Genomic DNA, 17341 nt, shown 5'->3' on the forward strand with positions numbered 1-17341 from the left:
AACTTTTTATTGTGTATTAACAAACAAACTTTTAAACTATCCTTATCTTTAACTATTCTTCCTCAGAGTCACTTCTTTCAGATACCTTCTGAGCTCTGCTTCTCCGTGACCAGCCACCCTCAAAATGGCAAAGGCGGCCTTCCCTTCGCTTTCCCGCTCTTTTTTCTACCCTCCTGGCTAGAGCTGGCTTGTATCTCCCCTCCTCCCAATCCGAGCTAGAACTGAAGCCTTTCCTTTCCTGGGAACAGCCGGTCCCTCTTGCTTGTTGTTCCTCTTGCTCTCTTCTGTTAGATTCACTGCTCTCCTTCCCCCCTTGGGGAATGCTTTCTCCCTCTGGGAAACTGGAAACGTCTAACTCTAACTCTTCCCTGACAATAAAGGACAAATTGGGGGGATTGGGGGTTAAAAATTACTTTACCTGATGCAGAAATGCCTTCAAAGCAATCCATTACAATGATCAAATGAAAGCTATCAGTAACTACAAACATTCCAATGACACTGAAAGGAAATCCTCCCCACCCGCTGAATTTCTGCCTATCAGAAGTAAGATAAATGTAGAAACCCAGCTAGAAAAGAAAAGAAATAAGAAAGTGGAGAAAAGATAGCAACAAATTCTTAGGTTTGAAGTGGCTGAGGTTGCTGCTCCAGGAAATGTTTCACCCGTCCTCTTAGGCAGTGTTTCTTGGGTCTCTAGCTGTCTTTGGATTATACTTCCCATCCTCCCTAGCTAGTAAGACCAGTGGACAGGGATGATGGGAATTGTAGTCTGAAAACAGCTAGAGATCCAAGCTTGGGAAACATTGTCTTAGAGCCCTTGGAAACCCAACCAAACCCAACCCAGAAGAGCCTACTGACTGGCAAGCTCTATTGGCCAGATTGGAGTGTCAATCAGCCATCTTGGGAGGGCAGGCTAAACCTCCAAGGTGTCTAGCAAGCTGGCCTGTGTGAGACAAGCAAGTTAGTGTGAGTGCACAAAGGAGGAAACATTAATGCCAATTTTATTTTTTCATAACTGGTGGCAACCCTAGTCACAATAGCAGCAACTTTATTCTCAGAGTGTTTAGCCAGTGACAGCTAGTTACCATGTGCTCGAGAGATCTGCCCCTTCATCAAGATTAACCATCCTACAGCCACACAGAACAGCTCTGCTGGACAGCTCCCGAAGGACGCAATGGAGGCAGTAAAGTAGGATCTCTTTGCTGCCCTCACCGCCACATGATAGGCCCAATTATGAGCCCAAGCATGTGCTTGGTTGACTCCTAAGCACGTTTTATGCCACTTATGCACCAACCCTCTCCCAGGCCACCTCACTGACTGCACCTCTTAGGTGTACCAAGCAGCAAAATGGACCCCACAGTGCTGGAGCGATCATATCAATGGCTCTGCAAGTCTCACCATTCCATAGTGAAACTAGGGCCTTAACAGGATCAACTGTTCTATCCATTAAAATCATACTGAACCCACCCTCTGGCTTCAGAAATTTCAACAAACATTGCCTACAGGTTGTTAGGTATTCTTAATAACCTTCCCCACACCATACTTGGTTTGGTAAATTCAGAATCAGCAAGACCTCAAGTGGGAGGTGCAATGGTGAGGTAGGAGGCAGAGAATGATGGTAAATCAGCTGATATTCTGCCACTGCTCCCCTTTGCTCTTTTTTAAATTTGAAAAGCACTCAGTACTGGCAAGGATAACAGAAAAATACCTCAAAAGTTAGCTTGTTCTTTTGTTTGTCTCCAAAAGGAAAGGGTTGGTTCACAACTTCTTTCAAGTACTCCTCTACAAATTCCATCGTCAAAGCAAATTTCCTCTTCATGTCATTTCGTGAGGAATCTGTGAAAGAGTCATACCTACAAAGCAAGACCATGAGCAAAAGCTAAATAAGTGGGAAACAGCAGGAGGCAGTAAAGGTTTAATAAATAATTTTTGGTGCCTCACAAGCACAAATGTTTGATAGGTTGTTGACATCTCCCAAGAGCTTGTCACAAATCCCCAAGAAAGTTAAAGAGGAGTTGGCATCATGAGAATCAGCGTAGACCTCACCATTAATTAATACTATTTGTAAGTTTTATACTGCTTTTAATTACTAATTAATTTGTTTTTATTGTAAGACATCCAGAGTCTATATTAAAAGGTGGGATAAATAATAAATAAAACAAAATTAAGCTGGACTGTACATTCTGTTAAGCGGCTGATGATATACTCTAGAAATCTACTCCACAAACTCAAAGGTCCATCCTGAAGATATATAAATATGCAAGGCTCCTCCAAAACAACAACAGAAACCTCTACCTCAAAATAAGGACCCTTCCATGAGCACAACTCTCCTTCTATGAATGGAAGCTCTTTTGAATCACATATAGAATCCAAGCTTATATCTACACACAGCAGGAACCTGTAGCCTATTCTGGACACCAACGTAATGCATGCATTTATAAACATGTATTAGTCATGCCCATTTGTTGCCGTTTTATGTGCACACACAGCGTGGAACCCCAGGCAGCAACTCACAGCAGAGCATTAGTGATTACATGCAAAACTTGGAGCTTGTCAGCGACAGTACTCTAAGGCACATGAATTCTAATATGAAGCAGTTGCAATGCATAAGGCTATGCCAAATAGCTTCTTCCTAGGGTTAACTATACCCCACAAAAGGGTGGTATTGGTAATTTTTTGAGTGGCAGATGAATTTAAAGAGCTTTCTTTGGGATGAGGTAGTCACTAGATGATTACGGTGGTGATCATCTTCTTCTTCTTCTTCTTCCCTTGTTATGGATCTTCATGGTACAAAAGTCAATACTAAAATGTTATACTGTGTTACCCACCCAGGACAGAAACCTTTTCACTTTCATGCTGCATGAAAATTCTCAGGTTTTTATTCTCAGAGATGATAAGAAATATTGTATACTGCCTTAAGTTCCGGTCTGGGAAAACAGCAGGATACGAAGTAAATAACTATAATAATAATTGCTTCATAAGAGCGTAAGAAGAACCCTGCTGCATCAGAACCAGAATCCATTTAGACCCAGGATCCATTAAAATAATTTAAACCAGAGTAGCCTGCCCAGGTGCTTCTGTGTGCTGCAGAAGTATCTCACCCAGTGAGGCAGAGTTGCAAGATTAGCTTCCTGCCAAGATGGGGAGGGGCATGTTCGGGTGCACCAGTGGAGCTCATCCACTGCTCTAGACAATGTACTTGTACCATGCCAAGCTCCCTGCCACCTTGTTCCTCTCCCTTCCAGTAAGAGGCACTGCCAGGAAGCTAGCATTATAGCCCCATCCCACAGAAGCAAGCCACTTCTGGTATGCTCAGAAGCAGGCAATGGCCTTGTCTTATTTGTCTTCAGAAGACTGTATACTGCCTCTGAACATGGAGGTCCCATTTAGCTATCAAACCAGGAAGCCTATCCTACATGAATGTGTCAAATCATCTCTTAAAACCAACTAGGACTGTGTCCATTATGCCATCTATGATGATTATGATGATGATGATGACTACTACTACTACAAATGAATCTGCCACCAATCAGTGAATGTTCCATTTTGTTGGTTTCAACAGATAACTCACTCGTGGATAGTGATCTTGGTAGGGATTTCAGTCCATAGCCTGGCATACTTCACAGGCACCACTATCTCCTGAGGATCTCTATCCACATGCATATGCAGCATGAGACGGCAGAAGGAGGCTCGCAGGTCGTAAGGCAGGCTCTCATCTGACATGCAGCGCAGGATCAGATCCACCGACAGCTGTGTGGAAATCTGGTTTATAGCCAAATACTGGCGATCCAGACACATTCTTGCAAAGAGGTTCAACTGGTACCTTAGAAAAGATAATAAAATAATGTCATTTCTATTTCTGTGTTTGTTACTCAATAACCTGGTTGCTAAGGTACCAATCTAAACATCTGAGGAATATTACATAAACTCAACCAACACATTTCTAGTCTTTTACTGGACTATGGCTGTTAGACTCTCACTCACTTATAAAATACAATCCACATTACATGGTGTTAGGCCTGGGCAATGTATCAATACATCACCCAGGACACGATGGCAGCTTCACCCGGTGGTATACCATGAGTGAAACCACCACTGCTCCTGAGTCCTCTGCCTCCAGCACCCAGCAGCAGGAACAAGTCGCCCCAGCTGGGCCTGAGATTGGGGAGGGGGCAGGAGGAACAGGGACAATTGGGCATGAGGTGAAGGAGGCTTGAAATCGGTGTGTGTGTGTGTGTGTGTGTGTGTGTGTGTGTGTGTGAAGGAAGAAGCAGTGAGAATTGGGTGCAGGGTGAAGGAGGCTTGACATTGGTGTATGTGCGAAGGAAGGAGCAGGGAGAACTGGGCATGCGGTGAAGGAGCTTTGAAACTGGGGTGGGGGGGTGAAGGAATGAACAGGGAGAATCAGGCGTGTGGTGAAGGAGGCGGAGAAATTGGCTCCTTAGGAAATCAGCTGCCCCGAGGAGAATGGTGGCTAGTGAGTGACGCAAAGCAGGGAGACAGGGCTCCTCCTTCCCCCCTCCTAACTTGCTGTGTGTGTTGCATCCCCTCCATTTCATATTGCAATGTTTGGCTGGTGATACATCATGATGTTGAAATGCTGACATTGCCCAACCCTGCATGGTGTACACAGCACTGCTCTGAATAAATCCCTCAACGACATTGAAATTCTTACATTTAATAGCAGTTTTGCAACCTAGCCTTGTATCCTGCCATAAGCCATGCCTAATGAAAATGTTAAGGACACAGGCTGAAAATCCACAAATCAATCAGCTGACTTACAGTATACGGTCAATCTTATGCACTTTACTCAGAAGCCAATGTGTGTGTGTTGTGGGGAGGGCTTTCTTCCTGGTAAATGTGCCAAGAATTGCAGTCTTAATTTAATTCAATGAAACAACTTTAGTTTAAATGAAGACCTATCAATGAACTGCAGATTGTACATTAAACATCTCAGGGCTTGTTCAGATGTTATTTCCCCTCCGGGAAATGAAGCAACACCAAGTCTGATTTAATTTGATGGTGGTATAACTTTACATTCTTCTATTAGCAGAGTATCTTACACGGGGCTCTTTGTAGTCTCCTAGCCATGCACTGATTAGATCCACATTCTTGTAGCTTCAACAATGCTAGTGGGTGTTCCCATGCCATTCATCTGACCCCCAGTGAAGTATCTTTCACAGATCAATAGTAGTCTTTTACCCAAAATATTAATTTAGCCCATACCCAGCAATGCGTATGCTTTCAGCCTTGGAACACGTTGCACAAAACACCATTGCAGTACCTTATAAACACAGCTTTGTTCAGTCATTGTTTTCCAAAGTTTATCCCACTTTCTGGTGGAACCATGCTGGAGATGGGTATGTGTTCAGTATATCTTTTCTCAAAGGGAAAATTCTTACCAAATTAATGCTTAGCTCAGGCCTCCAAAATTTGTGGAGTGCATGTTGAATTCAGGCAATGAACTCTGAGGACACTGATGAATCCAGAGAACACAGAAGGAACAGAAAGGATTAACTTGTGTCCTGTGGGACAAATAATTCACCTTTTTGGAAAGCTGCTTTACCTGTAATAAGTGAGGACTTCTAAATCAGCTTTGGTGCCCTCCTTAGCTTCTTGGGCAAGATGCCTGATGGCTTTGCCATGAGGTTCCTTGTTGCTATCAATCCAGTACAGCCAAACCTCTTCCTCGTCCAGATCATCAGAGAGGGTGGAGCAATCCAAGGGGTTGTCCATTTGCACTGAGACCAACCTAAAAACAAACAGTTTACGCTATACCTACTAATGATCTTCTTAAAACTGTGTGAGACAATGTAAAATAATTAAACTGAGAGGTCAATTAACTTACTTGGTCTGAATGAGAATATCAGCATTTCCTGGGCTCAGCATATATTTGCAAATAAGTTCCTGAGTGACTGGGATTGCAGTTGTGTTGGAAACACACAAGTCTGACAGGTAGTCCAAGAACCTTGAGGTGAGGGGGAGATTAAAAAGAAAATGGGATGGGTCACACTGCAGGAATTTATTGAAAAGAAACAACACAATGATTATCAATAGTACCCTATCCGTAAAATACTGAATGCAAATTTAAATTACATATAGTGCAAAGTTTATGTAATCTATCATTTGTTCCTGGACACAGGTTCATGATCACAGATACACAGATAAAAAGATGATCAGTGTACAAATTTTTAAAAGAAAGCAAAGAAATGGTGTGGGCTAATTCAAACCTTGGCTCTCGATTCCTCCTGAGTAAATTTACAAACGTCTCTATTTCTTTAGCTGTGATATGTTTCTCTAGTAGCTTCCTGTTGTTGTGCAGCAAAGCTGTGATTGTGTCTTCTGCCAATATATCATAGCCAATCTGAGACTGCATGACGCAGAAGTTCTTAGCAATGTATTCCTGGAAGAAAACCCCAGAGTAGTCTGTCACTAGATTGAAAGATGTGGTTCCACACATGACCCACACCCCAATTTTGACCAGCAATATTTAGTTTGATAGGCAAGTAGATGAGAGACCATGGTTCCTTTCTTTAGATTACTAGAAGCATACTCCATGTGTGTTTAGCTATTTTAGTTTTGTTTCTATCTTGATCCTTCTCAAGGCACAGAAGCCATTAAAAATCATTAAAACACAGGTCAACAACAACAAAAATACTCAAATCAATCAAATCTTTTCCAAGTCTGATTATATTAAAGATATCCCAAGAGGAAAGTTTTGCTCTTATGGAGTTGGATTCAGGTTTGGACTTTCACAGAGCTCAGAGAAGGGCTGCTCCACAACTGTGAGGCAGCCACCAAAAATGTTGGTCTGTAACAGCTGTCCCCAACTTGGTGCCCTTCAGATGCTTTGGACTACAACCCCCATCAATCCCAACAAGCATGGCTGATGCCCTTGGCTGATGTGCTGTTCTAGTCCCATGGAAGAGCCTATGGAGCAAAGCAGCAAAGCAGATCACATGGAGATCACCTGATGAGCAACTTGCAGAAGTGAACTTTTGAGCCTTTTGAGCTTCTACCTCCACTTCTGCTAGGCTTCACCCCTTTGTGGAGAACTAGAGTCTCTTGAAGGTCCAGCCTTCTGGCCTGACAAAGGGCGCCTCTCTTGAATTCAGTGGCCTTCCACCCGGTGCACTCCGGGTGCCACTGGACTGGCAAGGTATTGCAGAGGCACCATAGATTCATAGCTGGGATTCCATACTGGTTCAAAATTGACACCTAGACATACAGTGAAGAAGGCACTCTCACTTCACATACTTATCATGCTGATACACAGGACCAGCAAGAAGGTGTATCTGAGGTATGTATGACCTAAGCTATTACAAGATTTACACATCCAAATCAGTACCTTGAACTATGCCCAGAAGACAATTTAGTTAGAGTTAGTACAGCTGCTAATCAGCATGATAATAAAAGTTGCTTCTTCACATCCCCCAAAACCTGACCAGCATACTTTTGTCTGATCAGCCAACTTTTAGCTTTGATGTTTACTTGACACTCCTTGTAAAGTTTGCCCTAGTATGACCCACAAATGCTTAGATACTCCATGTACCAATCAGTACTAGAATATTCCTTATGACAGGAAGATTCCTTCTCACAGACTTTTGTTCCCAGGTAATTCATCAAGATGGGGGTCCACTAGTCCAGTGTTTCCCAAACGTTTTTGGGCAACGGCACACCTGTTTGCCGGAAAAAAATCTCGCGGCACACCACCATTAAAGCCCCGCCCCGTGACGTCAGCGCGCAGCGTCACGCCGGGAGGGACGCACAAAAGTTAAAGTTTTTTCCCTCCCCGCGAAGCAACGAAAGAGGGCGCCTCAACTCCGGGAGGTGGGCAGGGAGCGGGGGGAGCGGCCAGACGGGCTCCGCTGGGGGACTTTCGGCTGCCGGAGGCGGGGAAGGGGCGGCTGCAGCGGACCCGGAAGTGGTTGCGCCCATCGGGGGTGGTGGGAGCGCGCCGTGCGGGTTGGTGGGTGGGGGAAGGAGAGGAAGAGGAGGGGGCGGCGGCGGCGGCCGGAGGCTGGACGGATCCGCGCAGGGACGGCGCGCGAGCCGGGAGGAGGCGCGAAGAAGGAGGCAAGGCGAGAGCAGCGCGGCTCGGGATGCATTCGGACTGCCGGCTGCTGCGCCCGAGACGCGGGGTATGGTGAGCAGCCCGTCTCCCTCCCACGGAACACAAGGCAATGTTCGGCGGCACACTAGTGTGCCGCGGAACACCGGTTGGGAAACACTGCACTAGTCCACTGCAGACCAGTAGGTAAAGCAGGCATGGCGCTATTCTGGAAGAGTGCAAGTACCTCTGCTAGTCTATGGTCAGATCACCTCCCCACTCTGCTCCTTTCCTTGCTTTTATTTATTTAAATATTTCTATTATGCCATGCATAGCTCCCTGGAGCCCTCATGGAAAGAAACCAGCAAAACAATAAAAGTGATAAGAAGTCAACCATATCAGTTCAAAAATTCCACACACAGTCAACAAATCAACCAATAAATGGCACCAATCTTTTTTTAAAAATCAGAAAACAAGTCAGTTTATCAAACAAGATCGGTTAAGGGGGATGTCCTGGGAACACCCTGCCTGACTGTTGATAGCAGCGAATTAATCCCACCTTCATCTGTTTAACTCCAGGTGGAGCCAATCATAGCATAGAGATTCCAACTCAACAGCACCTCATGCTACTATACTGAACTTGGTTAAAGTAATGGAATTAATCCACAGTCACACTGAAAGTGAAATTTTGGTTCCGTAAAATCAAGTTGGCATTACTCTCCTGCAGCAGTCATTCCACTGGATTCAATGAATCTGTAAGCACAACCAAGGAGTCCACTGTATACAATTATGTAGCCACATGAGAAGGCAAGAGAAAAACCTGGTTTTTCCTGTAGTCCTGCTGGGAATGCCGGAGGATTCTGTAACAAAGCCTCAGCATGTATTTGTACGGGGCATATCTCTGGTCGCCCAGATCTTCAAGTCTCAGTATGGCTCCTTCTCCCGCTTTGTCTTTAAATGGAGCTTTCAAGATCCCAAATATCTGTTTGTATACACATATAGACACATAAATACAAAAACAAAGTGATGACTAATGGTGGGGATAGAAAAACAGGGTATTTTGGTGAATTCAGTGAACAATGTATTATATAAGCATTTTGAGCCAAGGGGGAAATAAAATGTGCCCCACCACTGAGGTTGAATCAATTCAGCAATGAAAATTGCATGGCATTCTATATGCAATTTTCACTAGGAGTTCACTTCATCCTCCAACAGGTCATCTCATGTTTAAATTATTTTAAATAATACTGTAGCTTAGCTCCCAGCAGTGCAGCAGCTACAAGAGCAAGACAGGAGGAAAGTGGTCACGATTTTCACCCTGTGCACCAGCATGCTGCCCGATAAGCTTAACTATGGTTTAAAAGTAACAGTGGTTTGCAGTGAGCTGAGGAACCCGTGGCCCTGCAAATGTTGCTGGACTACAACTCCCATCATCCCTGATCATTGGCAATGCTGGCTGGGACTGATGGAATATGGAGTCCTGAAATATCTAGAACACTGACTTCTCAACAAGGGGGGGCATCTGAACATTTCAGGGTATGTGTGAGTGTTTCCATTAAAAAAAGTGTGATCTAACCAAAAGATCAACAACATGAAACTATACAAGTCTGAAATGTTATGTTCAGAGGATGAGAAGATCATATGCAGCATGATCTGCATGTCATCATGAGTGCAAAGAAGTTCAACATTATCTCTTAAGTGGTGTGACATGCAATATACAGAGCGCAGCAGTTCGTCATGCACTGTGTGGTTAATCACTCACATGTTGATTTATACTACTCATTTCCACTAATTTTTAGAACTTTGAACATACCATACACTACTGCTATTGCATATCAGATTATCCTCAATTTAAGGCTGAGGTTTTTTTCAGTGTGCTATGTGGGGATGGAATTGTGCAGCTGGAAAAATGGACAGAAAACTGGATGTGTTGGGTGCATGTGTTTATTAAGCACTTGAATGACAGATAATATCAGGGATGGTATGCATATAAATTAGATGAGCTCAGTGTCTGTATGTAAATTACCCAAACCATATTAAAACACCTTCTTTTGGGACAGATCCTCCTCTACTTCATCTTCACCTTTGGGCAGGTAACACTTGCATCCTTGTAAATACCCTTTAAGTACTCCTGTTTTTGTAGCTTAGGCCTATCTCACACCCTGTGTTCCTTCTGCGCAGCCAATTAACAGCTGGTTATGGGTCCCAGTTAGTCAATAGTGGCATATTATACTGGATATAAAGACAGAAGGTTCTTGTTTCCACAGACAAGCAGGCCTGCATTTACTTTTGATCACAATGCTTGCCAAATATTTCACCAATGAAAACTATTTGTTTTTACTCTTGCTTTCTTGAATGAGAACAACATTCACCATTTTCCCCACAAACACGAGAGCTGGAGAGAGAACTACAGCTGAGTATGAAAGGCATAAGTGATCTAGTTAGTGAGCCAATCCAGAGAATTCTACCAATTTATTAATCCCTGCTGGCTTTGCTCACCAAACTCATCCACCTCTTAGTCAGGCTTTGCAGATTACAGACCAGGCCAATCTTATGCCTGCATTGAGTCTGAAACAGACCACCTAGAAACCCTCTGAAAAAGCTTCACTGCTTGGCAGCTTGATTCTGCAGACAATAAAAAATATTCAGGCAATGGAAACTGAGCTGATTGCAGAACACACTGTGAAAACGATTTTATCACTTATGTTCAGTCCTTGTCAGAGCATCTCCAGAAGGACTTTTTGGAACGCAAGTGTGATTCAGCTGCCAAAGATGATTTCAAACAATTCCCTTCAGGAAAAAATTGGTTGAAATATTTCCCTGTATATCCCAAAACAGAAGAGCAGGCTCTGCACATCATTGTGACATTTTCATCCACATGCCTTTGTGAAGATGGTTTTCTGTTTGTTCTTTTAGATATTGAAACAAAGCAGCGCAGCAGGCTGATGCTGAAAGTGAAACAAGATGTACTCTGTCTTCCACGGTGCCCAGAATCCAAAAGCTTGTGACAAACATGCAGAATCAATGTTGATATTAATAATAATAAAAGCATTTTTTTTAAATTTATAATTTTGTGCAGCTTTTTGGAAATTTGAATAACTGTTTTTTAAAAAGTTATAAGTACTTTGATTGATTTTTATTATTAAGCCCCAAAATATTATTTATAATTAATATTCAATCATTTAATTTCAATCATTTTGAAAATGCAAATAAAATAATTAGGAGAGGCAGGTTTGAAGAGATTTTTATATTACCTAAAAGGGGACACTGGATTTAAAAAGTCTGGGAAACACTGACTAAACGGGTCAGTCCCCCCCACGCACCTTGAGGCGATATGCAAACAAGGCCACTGTATCTTTGAAGAATATGCTCCATATTAAATATTTCTATCAATTACATACCTGTGCCAATATATTTTGTTCCCTCATTAATTTTTGCCTCTCTCGGTTGGGCTTAATGACCATCACATCCAACACTTCCTGGCCATTATTGTGCACATCAGCAACAAAGAAAATGAGATCTTCCAACAGCTTGGTTACAAACCTATGTTGTTTGAAGAAGTACAACACAGTGAACAAGTGTAGCTCTGTAACAAAATGTTACAGCGTGGAGTGTTTCTGTTCAGGGTTTCAACCACTCTTTCCTTTCCCGCCACCCCAAACTCCCAGCAGTCAGTCATCATTCTGCACCCTTGCATCATGTTCAGTCCACATTGCGCTGTTTTGATAAATATTTTATCTCCGTTTTCCCCATTGGTTTCTGGGGGCTGGGGGTGGGAGCGGGGCTCAGTAACATCAACTTATTTCATTTCTTCATTGGTATCTATGGGCAACTTTCTCTTAAGTCCCCAACGATAACAGCAAACAGCTTCTCTGTATAATGTAAGAAGTGACCTATCAAGACAATGAAATGGTTCTTTCTAACGGGTGTATGGGCGTTGTCCGAAATCTCCTTGTTCTAGCCACACTATTCTATTCCTGACTCCCACCCATTTCAAATTTCCATGCCGTTCAACTACTATGGAACTGTTTTGAGGGTTACTCACACACAATTCCAGTTTTTTGCCCCCTGCAGTTTTTTTGTACTTGGGATTTGCTAATACTTTTCTCTTGTCCCGCAGTAGTGAGGTTTGGGATACAGAAGCACAAGATAACTCAAATAGGTATAGATTGTTGGCATCCATCTGTCTCAAAACACAATGGAATGTGCCTCTGGGGATGAAGTCAAACCGCTGTGTTAGCAGTGACCTCCCTGGGGCACAAGCTTGGGCAGTGTGTCTGGAGGTCCTGGGCTGCCCAGACGACAAGACACCTGTCTTTTATATATAAAAGGATAATGATGTAGATAATATAGATAATAATGAATAATGATATTTTTCACATAACCACAACCTCCACAAATATCCACCTTGTGACAGGCATTTTCCTTGTTTGTTATAATTATTATTGACAAAAATATATGGGGTTGTCTCTAGAATGCTGGTTCACCAGCAGACTTTTTTTTTTGCACATAGCAGAATTACCTCTTCCTCTCCTGTCCCCTCAAACCCTACCCCACCAGCCACACACCCTCAAAATCAGCTCTAAGGTTTAAGAGGCCCTCTGGAGCAGATCTGGGGGACATGCAAGGGGAGGACAGGAAACCCATTGTTGCAGCATTACATACAATTCTCTGACTCCAGAAATCTGCAGACCTTCACACCTAAGAAAAACACAATTTTCCACAACTCTTGCACTATCAGAAGCCAAGGGAATACAGAATTGACACATTGTTTGCACATAAGGAAGTCAATGCACAGAAGTCTTTTGAGCCTGAAAGTGGGGCATGGGGTTGATACACTTTCCCTAATCCTCCTTGTGTTCAATACATACACATTTTTGAAAGCATAAATAGGCTCCAGGGCTGAAAGAGCACAGGGATGGGGAATCTGTGGCCCTCCATATATTGTTGGGCTGCAACTCTTCTCTTTCCTGCCCATTGGGCCATGTGGTCTGGAGGTAATGGCATTCTCCTATGCTGCAATGGGTTAATGCATCAGACTGTTAACCAGAAGGTTGGTGGTCAGAGCCCACTCAGGGACAGCTGTAAGCAGGATTCCTGCAGTGCAGGGGCTGGACTAGATGACCCTTGGTGTCCCAACTCTATAATTCTGTGATCTTATGACTCCAGCAACACTTGGAGGGCCACAGATGCCTCACAGCTGCTGTAGCATAATAATGCTGAACTGATCAATTATTTCCAACATCTGGTTTAGTAGTCTCTTGTGAAAGCCTGTATTAGCTGTAAGCATTTGCTTGGTATCTTTAGGTCAGGGAGGGAGGCAAAAGGTAAGAAAGGATCACTGACCTCCTTTCATTTTGAGTTACAGAGCCATTCTCCAACTTTTTAACTGTGGATGCTAAAACCTTGTTGGCATCATTAGCAAAATCCAAATCTCTAACCTCAGACAGAGGAACAGACACAATAGCAAATGCTTCCTTGTCTTCTTTTGTTTGGCAGGTCCCAATCTGTAATATTGGCAGGGGAAGAACAACCAAAATTTAACGTGAGGAAGCAGCTTTCTTTGCTTAAGTTATGCTGACTGTTGGTATTTACCTTTAACATCACAGGCCTTTCTTCGTCTTTGTCTATTGGAATACTGGTACTGGTGACCCATGTGTTGGTGCACAGGTGTCTCAGTCGCACATAAGAATTTCTAAACAAAGTAAAACAACAGCTCTCAAGGAATAAATGTAAAATCATTGGAGCATCAAATGTTGTTTTCAAATCCACTGGGAAGGAATCAGCTGACAATGGGTCCAGCCCTGGTCTGGTCTCCACCTGTGGTTGGAGGCTTTATGCTCAGATTAACAAGAGAAGGAAGAAGGAAATGTGGAGCACTAGCCTACCCCTCTTCTTCCCCTGATTTCCTAGCCAGCACCAGCTACCTCCATCACAAAGAGGCAAGTAAAGGAAGGAGGTGGAGGAAGGCTAGCCTAGCATGCTCCCTTAGGAAGCACTATTGCTCTGCAGGGTCATATGGCTTTGCAGTCTTCACGCACATAATCACTCACCCCCAGAGAGAGAGAGAGGCTGGAGACACCGGCTAAGCAGGTACATGGAAGGCAACCTCTGCCTCTCTCCCAAGCACTACCTGACCTTTCTTCCAAGCTTAAAATAACCCCCTGAAATTGGGTTGCTGCAATGCCCCCTTATTATAGACCGGCACAGGCTCTCTCCTCCTCCACACTTCATCATGAGTTCTGGCACCTTCCCTCCCCCCCAAAAAAGCACTGGGTACACGTACATGTACACACACACACACACACACACACACACATATGTAAAGCACCCCTGGACAGTTAAGTCCAGTCAAAGACAACTATGGGGTTGCGGTGCTCGTCCCCCTTTTCAGGCCAAGGGAGCCAATGTTTGTCCACAGATAGCTTTCCAGGTCATGTGGCCAGCAGGACTAAACCACTTCTGGCACAATGGGACATAGTAATGAGTGCCAAAGTGCACAGAAACATGATTTATCTACTCGCACTGGTGTGCTTTTGAACTGCTAGGTTGGCAGAAGCTGGAAAGAGCAACAGAAGCTCACCCCATCACGCAGATTTGAACTGCTGACTTTTCAGCTGGCAAGCCCACAGATACACATGCAACACTACCTTGGAACCAGGCAGTCAGCTCGCTGAAGGGTGGTAGCATCCAGTTCAAAAAGAGAGGCAATATCATTTCCATGTGGCACAGACACCAGCGTATACATAATTTTTTCCCCAGCATGTCGTTTCTTCTTTGAAATGAGAAGTTCGCTGTCTCTCTGCTGATGAAGAACAAGGACACTTTGGTTTACACAGCATCCTATTGTTAGTTCTGCAAGAATAATATATTTTTTCTTTGCAAGGTGAAGAGGGTAGGGTTACTAGAGTGAAAATGTAGGGTTACTAGCTTCTTTTCTCATATTCAAAACAGAAGGACCAACCTGCCTCAAAGATGCTGGGATGCAAGCTGCCTTTTCACACAAATAGGTCAGAGGCCAACAAAAAGTCCCTATGACAGAACATGTTATTGCTCAATGGTGAGTTCCGTCAGGGCTGCTGGGTGTTTGGTAGAGGAATACAGCATCAAAGCGCTTGCTTTAAAGGAGTAAAAAGATAAAAGACAAAGGGCAGACAGGAGACATCGAGCATCAGGAAAGGCTGTGTTTTTTTGTCCCCACCAACAAGGGCAGTCAACTTTGCAAAACAGCTTGTCCATGATATGTGCTCCATTTATATCAGTCCTTGAAATATACTCAGTTGAGTAGTAATTTCATGTCCTTTATTTCAGCTCATAGGAACAGCGAGCAACCCCCCCCCCCGAACCTCAGGCTTTACATACATTATTTACACAATGAGTACCATCTAATTGGTTGATTATGTTTCCCTCCTGGAGCCTGATTGGGCTGCTCCTGCAGGCCAATCAGGTTGTTGCATTCTAGGACACTACCTGCCTCTTGTTCTAGTACATAAGATTCCTACACTGCGCATTTAGCTGTTGAGATGTGGCATAAGCTCAACCAGGAAGCCACTACTGTGAATACAGGTCCTAGCTAGGTATTGTGACTATGAATATCATGTGGTGTGGTATAGCTTTTCTTGGGACTGTATATATGCCCTGGAGGAGGATTCTAAACTCAAATTCTCTCCCAAGTTTTTTTTAATAAACTCAAAGCTACCTGCATACAGAAAAACAGCATGTCTGGATGAAGAATTTTAACCAAGTATTTTTCCTTACTTAGAATGACAGAATCGTAGGGTTAGAAGAGACCCCAAGGCTCATCTTACTACTTTTCTACATGCATTGATCTTTTGTTTTAAACTTAGAGAGACATTCAAGATTATTCTGCTCCACCAGAAATCTGCAACAGTACACTCCTGCACTGTTTCTCTGCATAAGCACGAGTGCCCCAGACTTTATAGGCTCATTCTTTGGAAAAGCTGCCTCTGAAAGCATAGTTACAGTCCTAATGTTATTTCCCTCTATGAAGACCATTAAGCTACAGTACTAACTGAACTTAAAATTAAATTTAACAACCACCAGAGTTCTAGAAACATCTGCTAAATCAAGCATAATCTGGTGTCTCTGTGTTAAAACAACTTTTGAGGCATCTGTTCATAGTCTGCATTTTAATCAAGGCTTATATTTTGATCAGATACCTGTATTCTTAAAATGAGCTTAAAATATATATTTTAAAATATCTGCATCTCTTATGCCAGGCAGCATATCTCATGCCAGGCATCTGAGTGCATCGGCAGATGTGCTCATCTTAAACAGGGCCCCTCTGACAGAGCCTCAGGGTTGCAAAAAGAAATTACAGGCTAGCAGCAAAAGGTCACACTGACCATACAAAATTACAGAATACAATTAAGCTATAAAAACACAATTATTATGCCTCCCATTAAAGACTTAAGCCAAAGGGTGAATTGAAGAAGTTGCTTTTAGAACAGCAGCTGTTTCAGCAGGAAAAGGGGGGCTGTAAACTAAGAGGCTTCTCTCTGAAGTTGATTCTGGAAACTGTTTTTTTACTAAGTTCCCTTTCTTCTAAAAATCTATATATATTAATGTATAAATATATTGGCTTAAATGTAATTATGCAAATGATTTAGAAATTAGAAATGTTAGATTCATGTTAGATTCTTATTTCATAGAATCATAGAATCATAGAATCATAGAGTTGGAAGAGACCACAAGGGCCATTGAATCCAGACCCCTGCCAAGCAGGAGACACTATCGGAGCACTCCTGACATATCATAGAATCATAGAATCATAGAGTTGGAAGAGACCACAAGGGCCATCGAGTCCAACCCCCTGCCAAGCAGGAAACACCATCAGAGCACTCCTGACATATGGTTGTCAAGCCTCTGCTTGTTGTTGTTTAGTCGTTTAGTCGTGTCCGACTCTTCGTGACCCCATGGACCAGAGTACGCCAGGCACTTCTGTCCTCCACTGCCTCCCGCAGTTTGATCAAACTCATGCTGGTAGCTTCAAGAACACCATCCAACCATCTCATTCTCTGTCGTCCCCTTCTCCTTGTGCCCTCCATCTTTCCCAACATCAGGGTCTTTTCCAGGGAGTCTTCTCTTCTCATGAGGTGGACAAAGTATTGGAGCCTCAGCTTCACGATCTGTCCTTCCAGTGAGCGCTCAGGGCTGATTTCCTTCAGAATGGAGAGGTTTGATCTTCTTGCAGTCCATGGGACTCTCAAGAGTCTCCTCCAGCACCATAATTCAAAAGCATCAATTCTTCGGCGATCAGCCTTCTTTATGGTC

The 17341-nt window shown here is 43.3% G+C and overlaps 1 protein-coding gene across 7 annotated transcripts in view; it reads right to left on the minus strand.

Annotated features, from left to right (window-relative positions):
- The window catches only part of ITPR2 (inositol 1,4,5-trisphosphate receptor type 2), a 390831-nt gene that overhangs the window by 264348 nt on the left and 109142 nt on the right, over positions 1-17341 (minus strand). For 4 of the 7 annotated variants that reach the window (XM_081210608.1, XM_081210609.1, XM_081210605.1 and 1 more), the window contains 10 exons: positions 14698-14852; positions 13643-13742; positions 13394-13554; positions 11449-11590; positions 8868-9029; positions 6228-6400; positions 5846-5965; positions 5564-5749; positions 3569-3820; positions 1706-1850 (listed from right to left, as the gene is read on the minus strand). In XM_081210608.1, coding sequence (XP_081066734.1) covers positions 1706-1850; positions 3569-3820; positions 5564-5749; positions 5846-5965; positions 6228-6400; positions 8868-9029; positions 11449-11590; positions 13394-13554; positions 13643-13742; positions 14698-14852 — 1596 coding nt within the window. The remainder of the gene's footprint in view (positions 1-1705; positions 1851-3568; positions 3821-5563; positions 5750-5845; positions 5966-6227; positions 6401-8867; positions 9030-11448; positions 11591-13393; positions 13555-13642; positions 13743-14697; positions 14853-17341) is intronic. The other 3 variants (XM_081210607.1, XM_081210606.1, XM_081210611.1) reach the window with 2 other exon arrangements.

This window comes from Podarcis bocagei (genome assembly GCF_964188305.1).
Source record: "Podarcis bocagei genome assembly, chromosome: 10".
Taxonomy (NCBI): domain Eukaryota; kingdom Metazoa; phylum Chordata; class Lepidosauria; order Squamata; family Lacertidae; genus Podarcis; species Podarcis bocagei.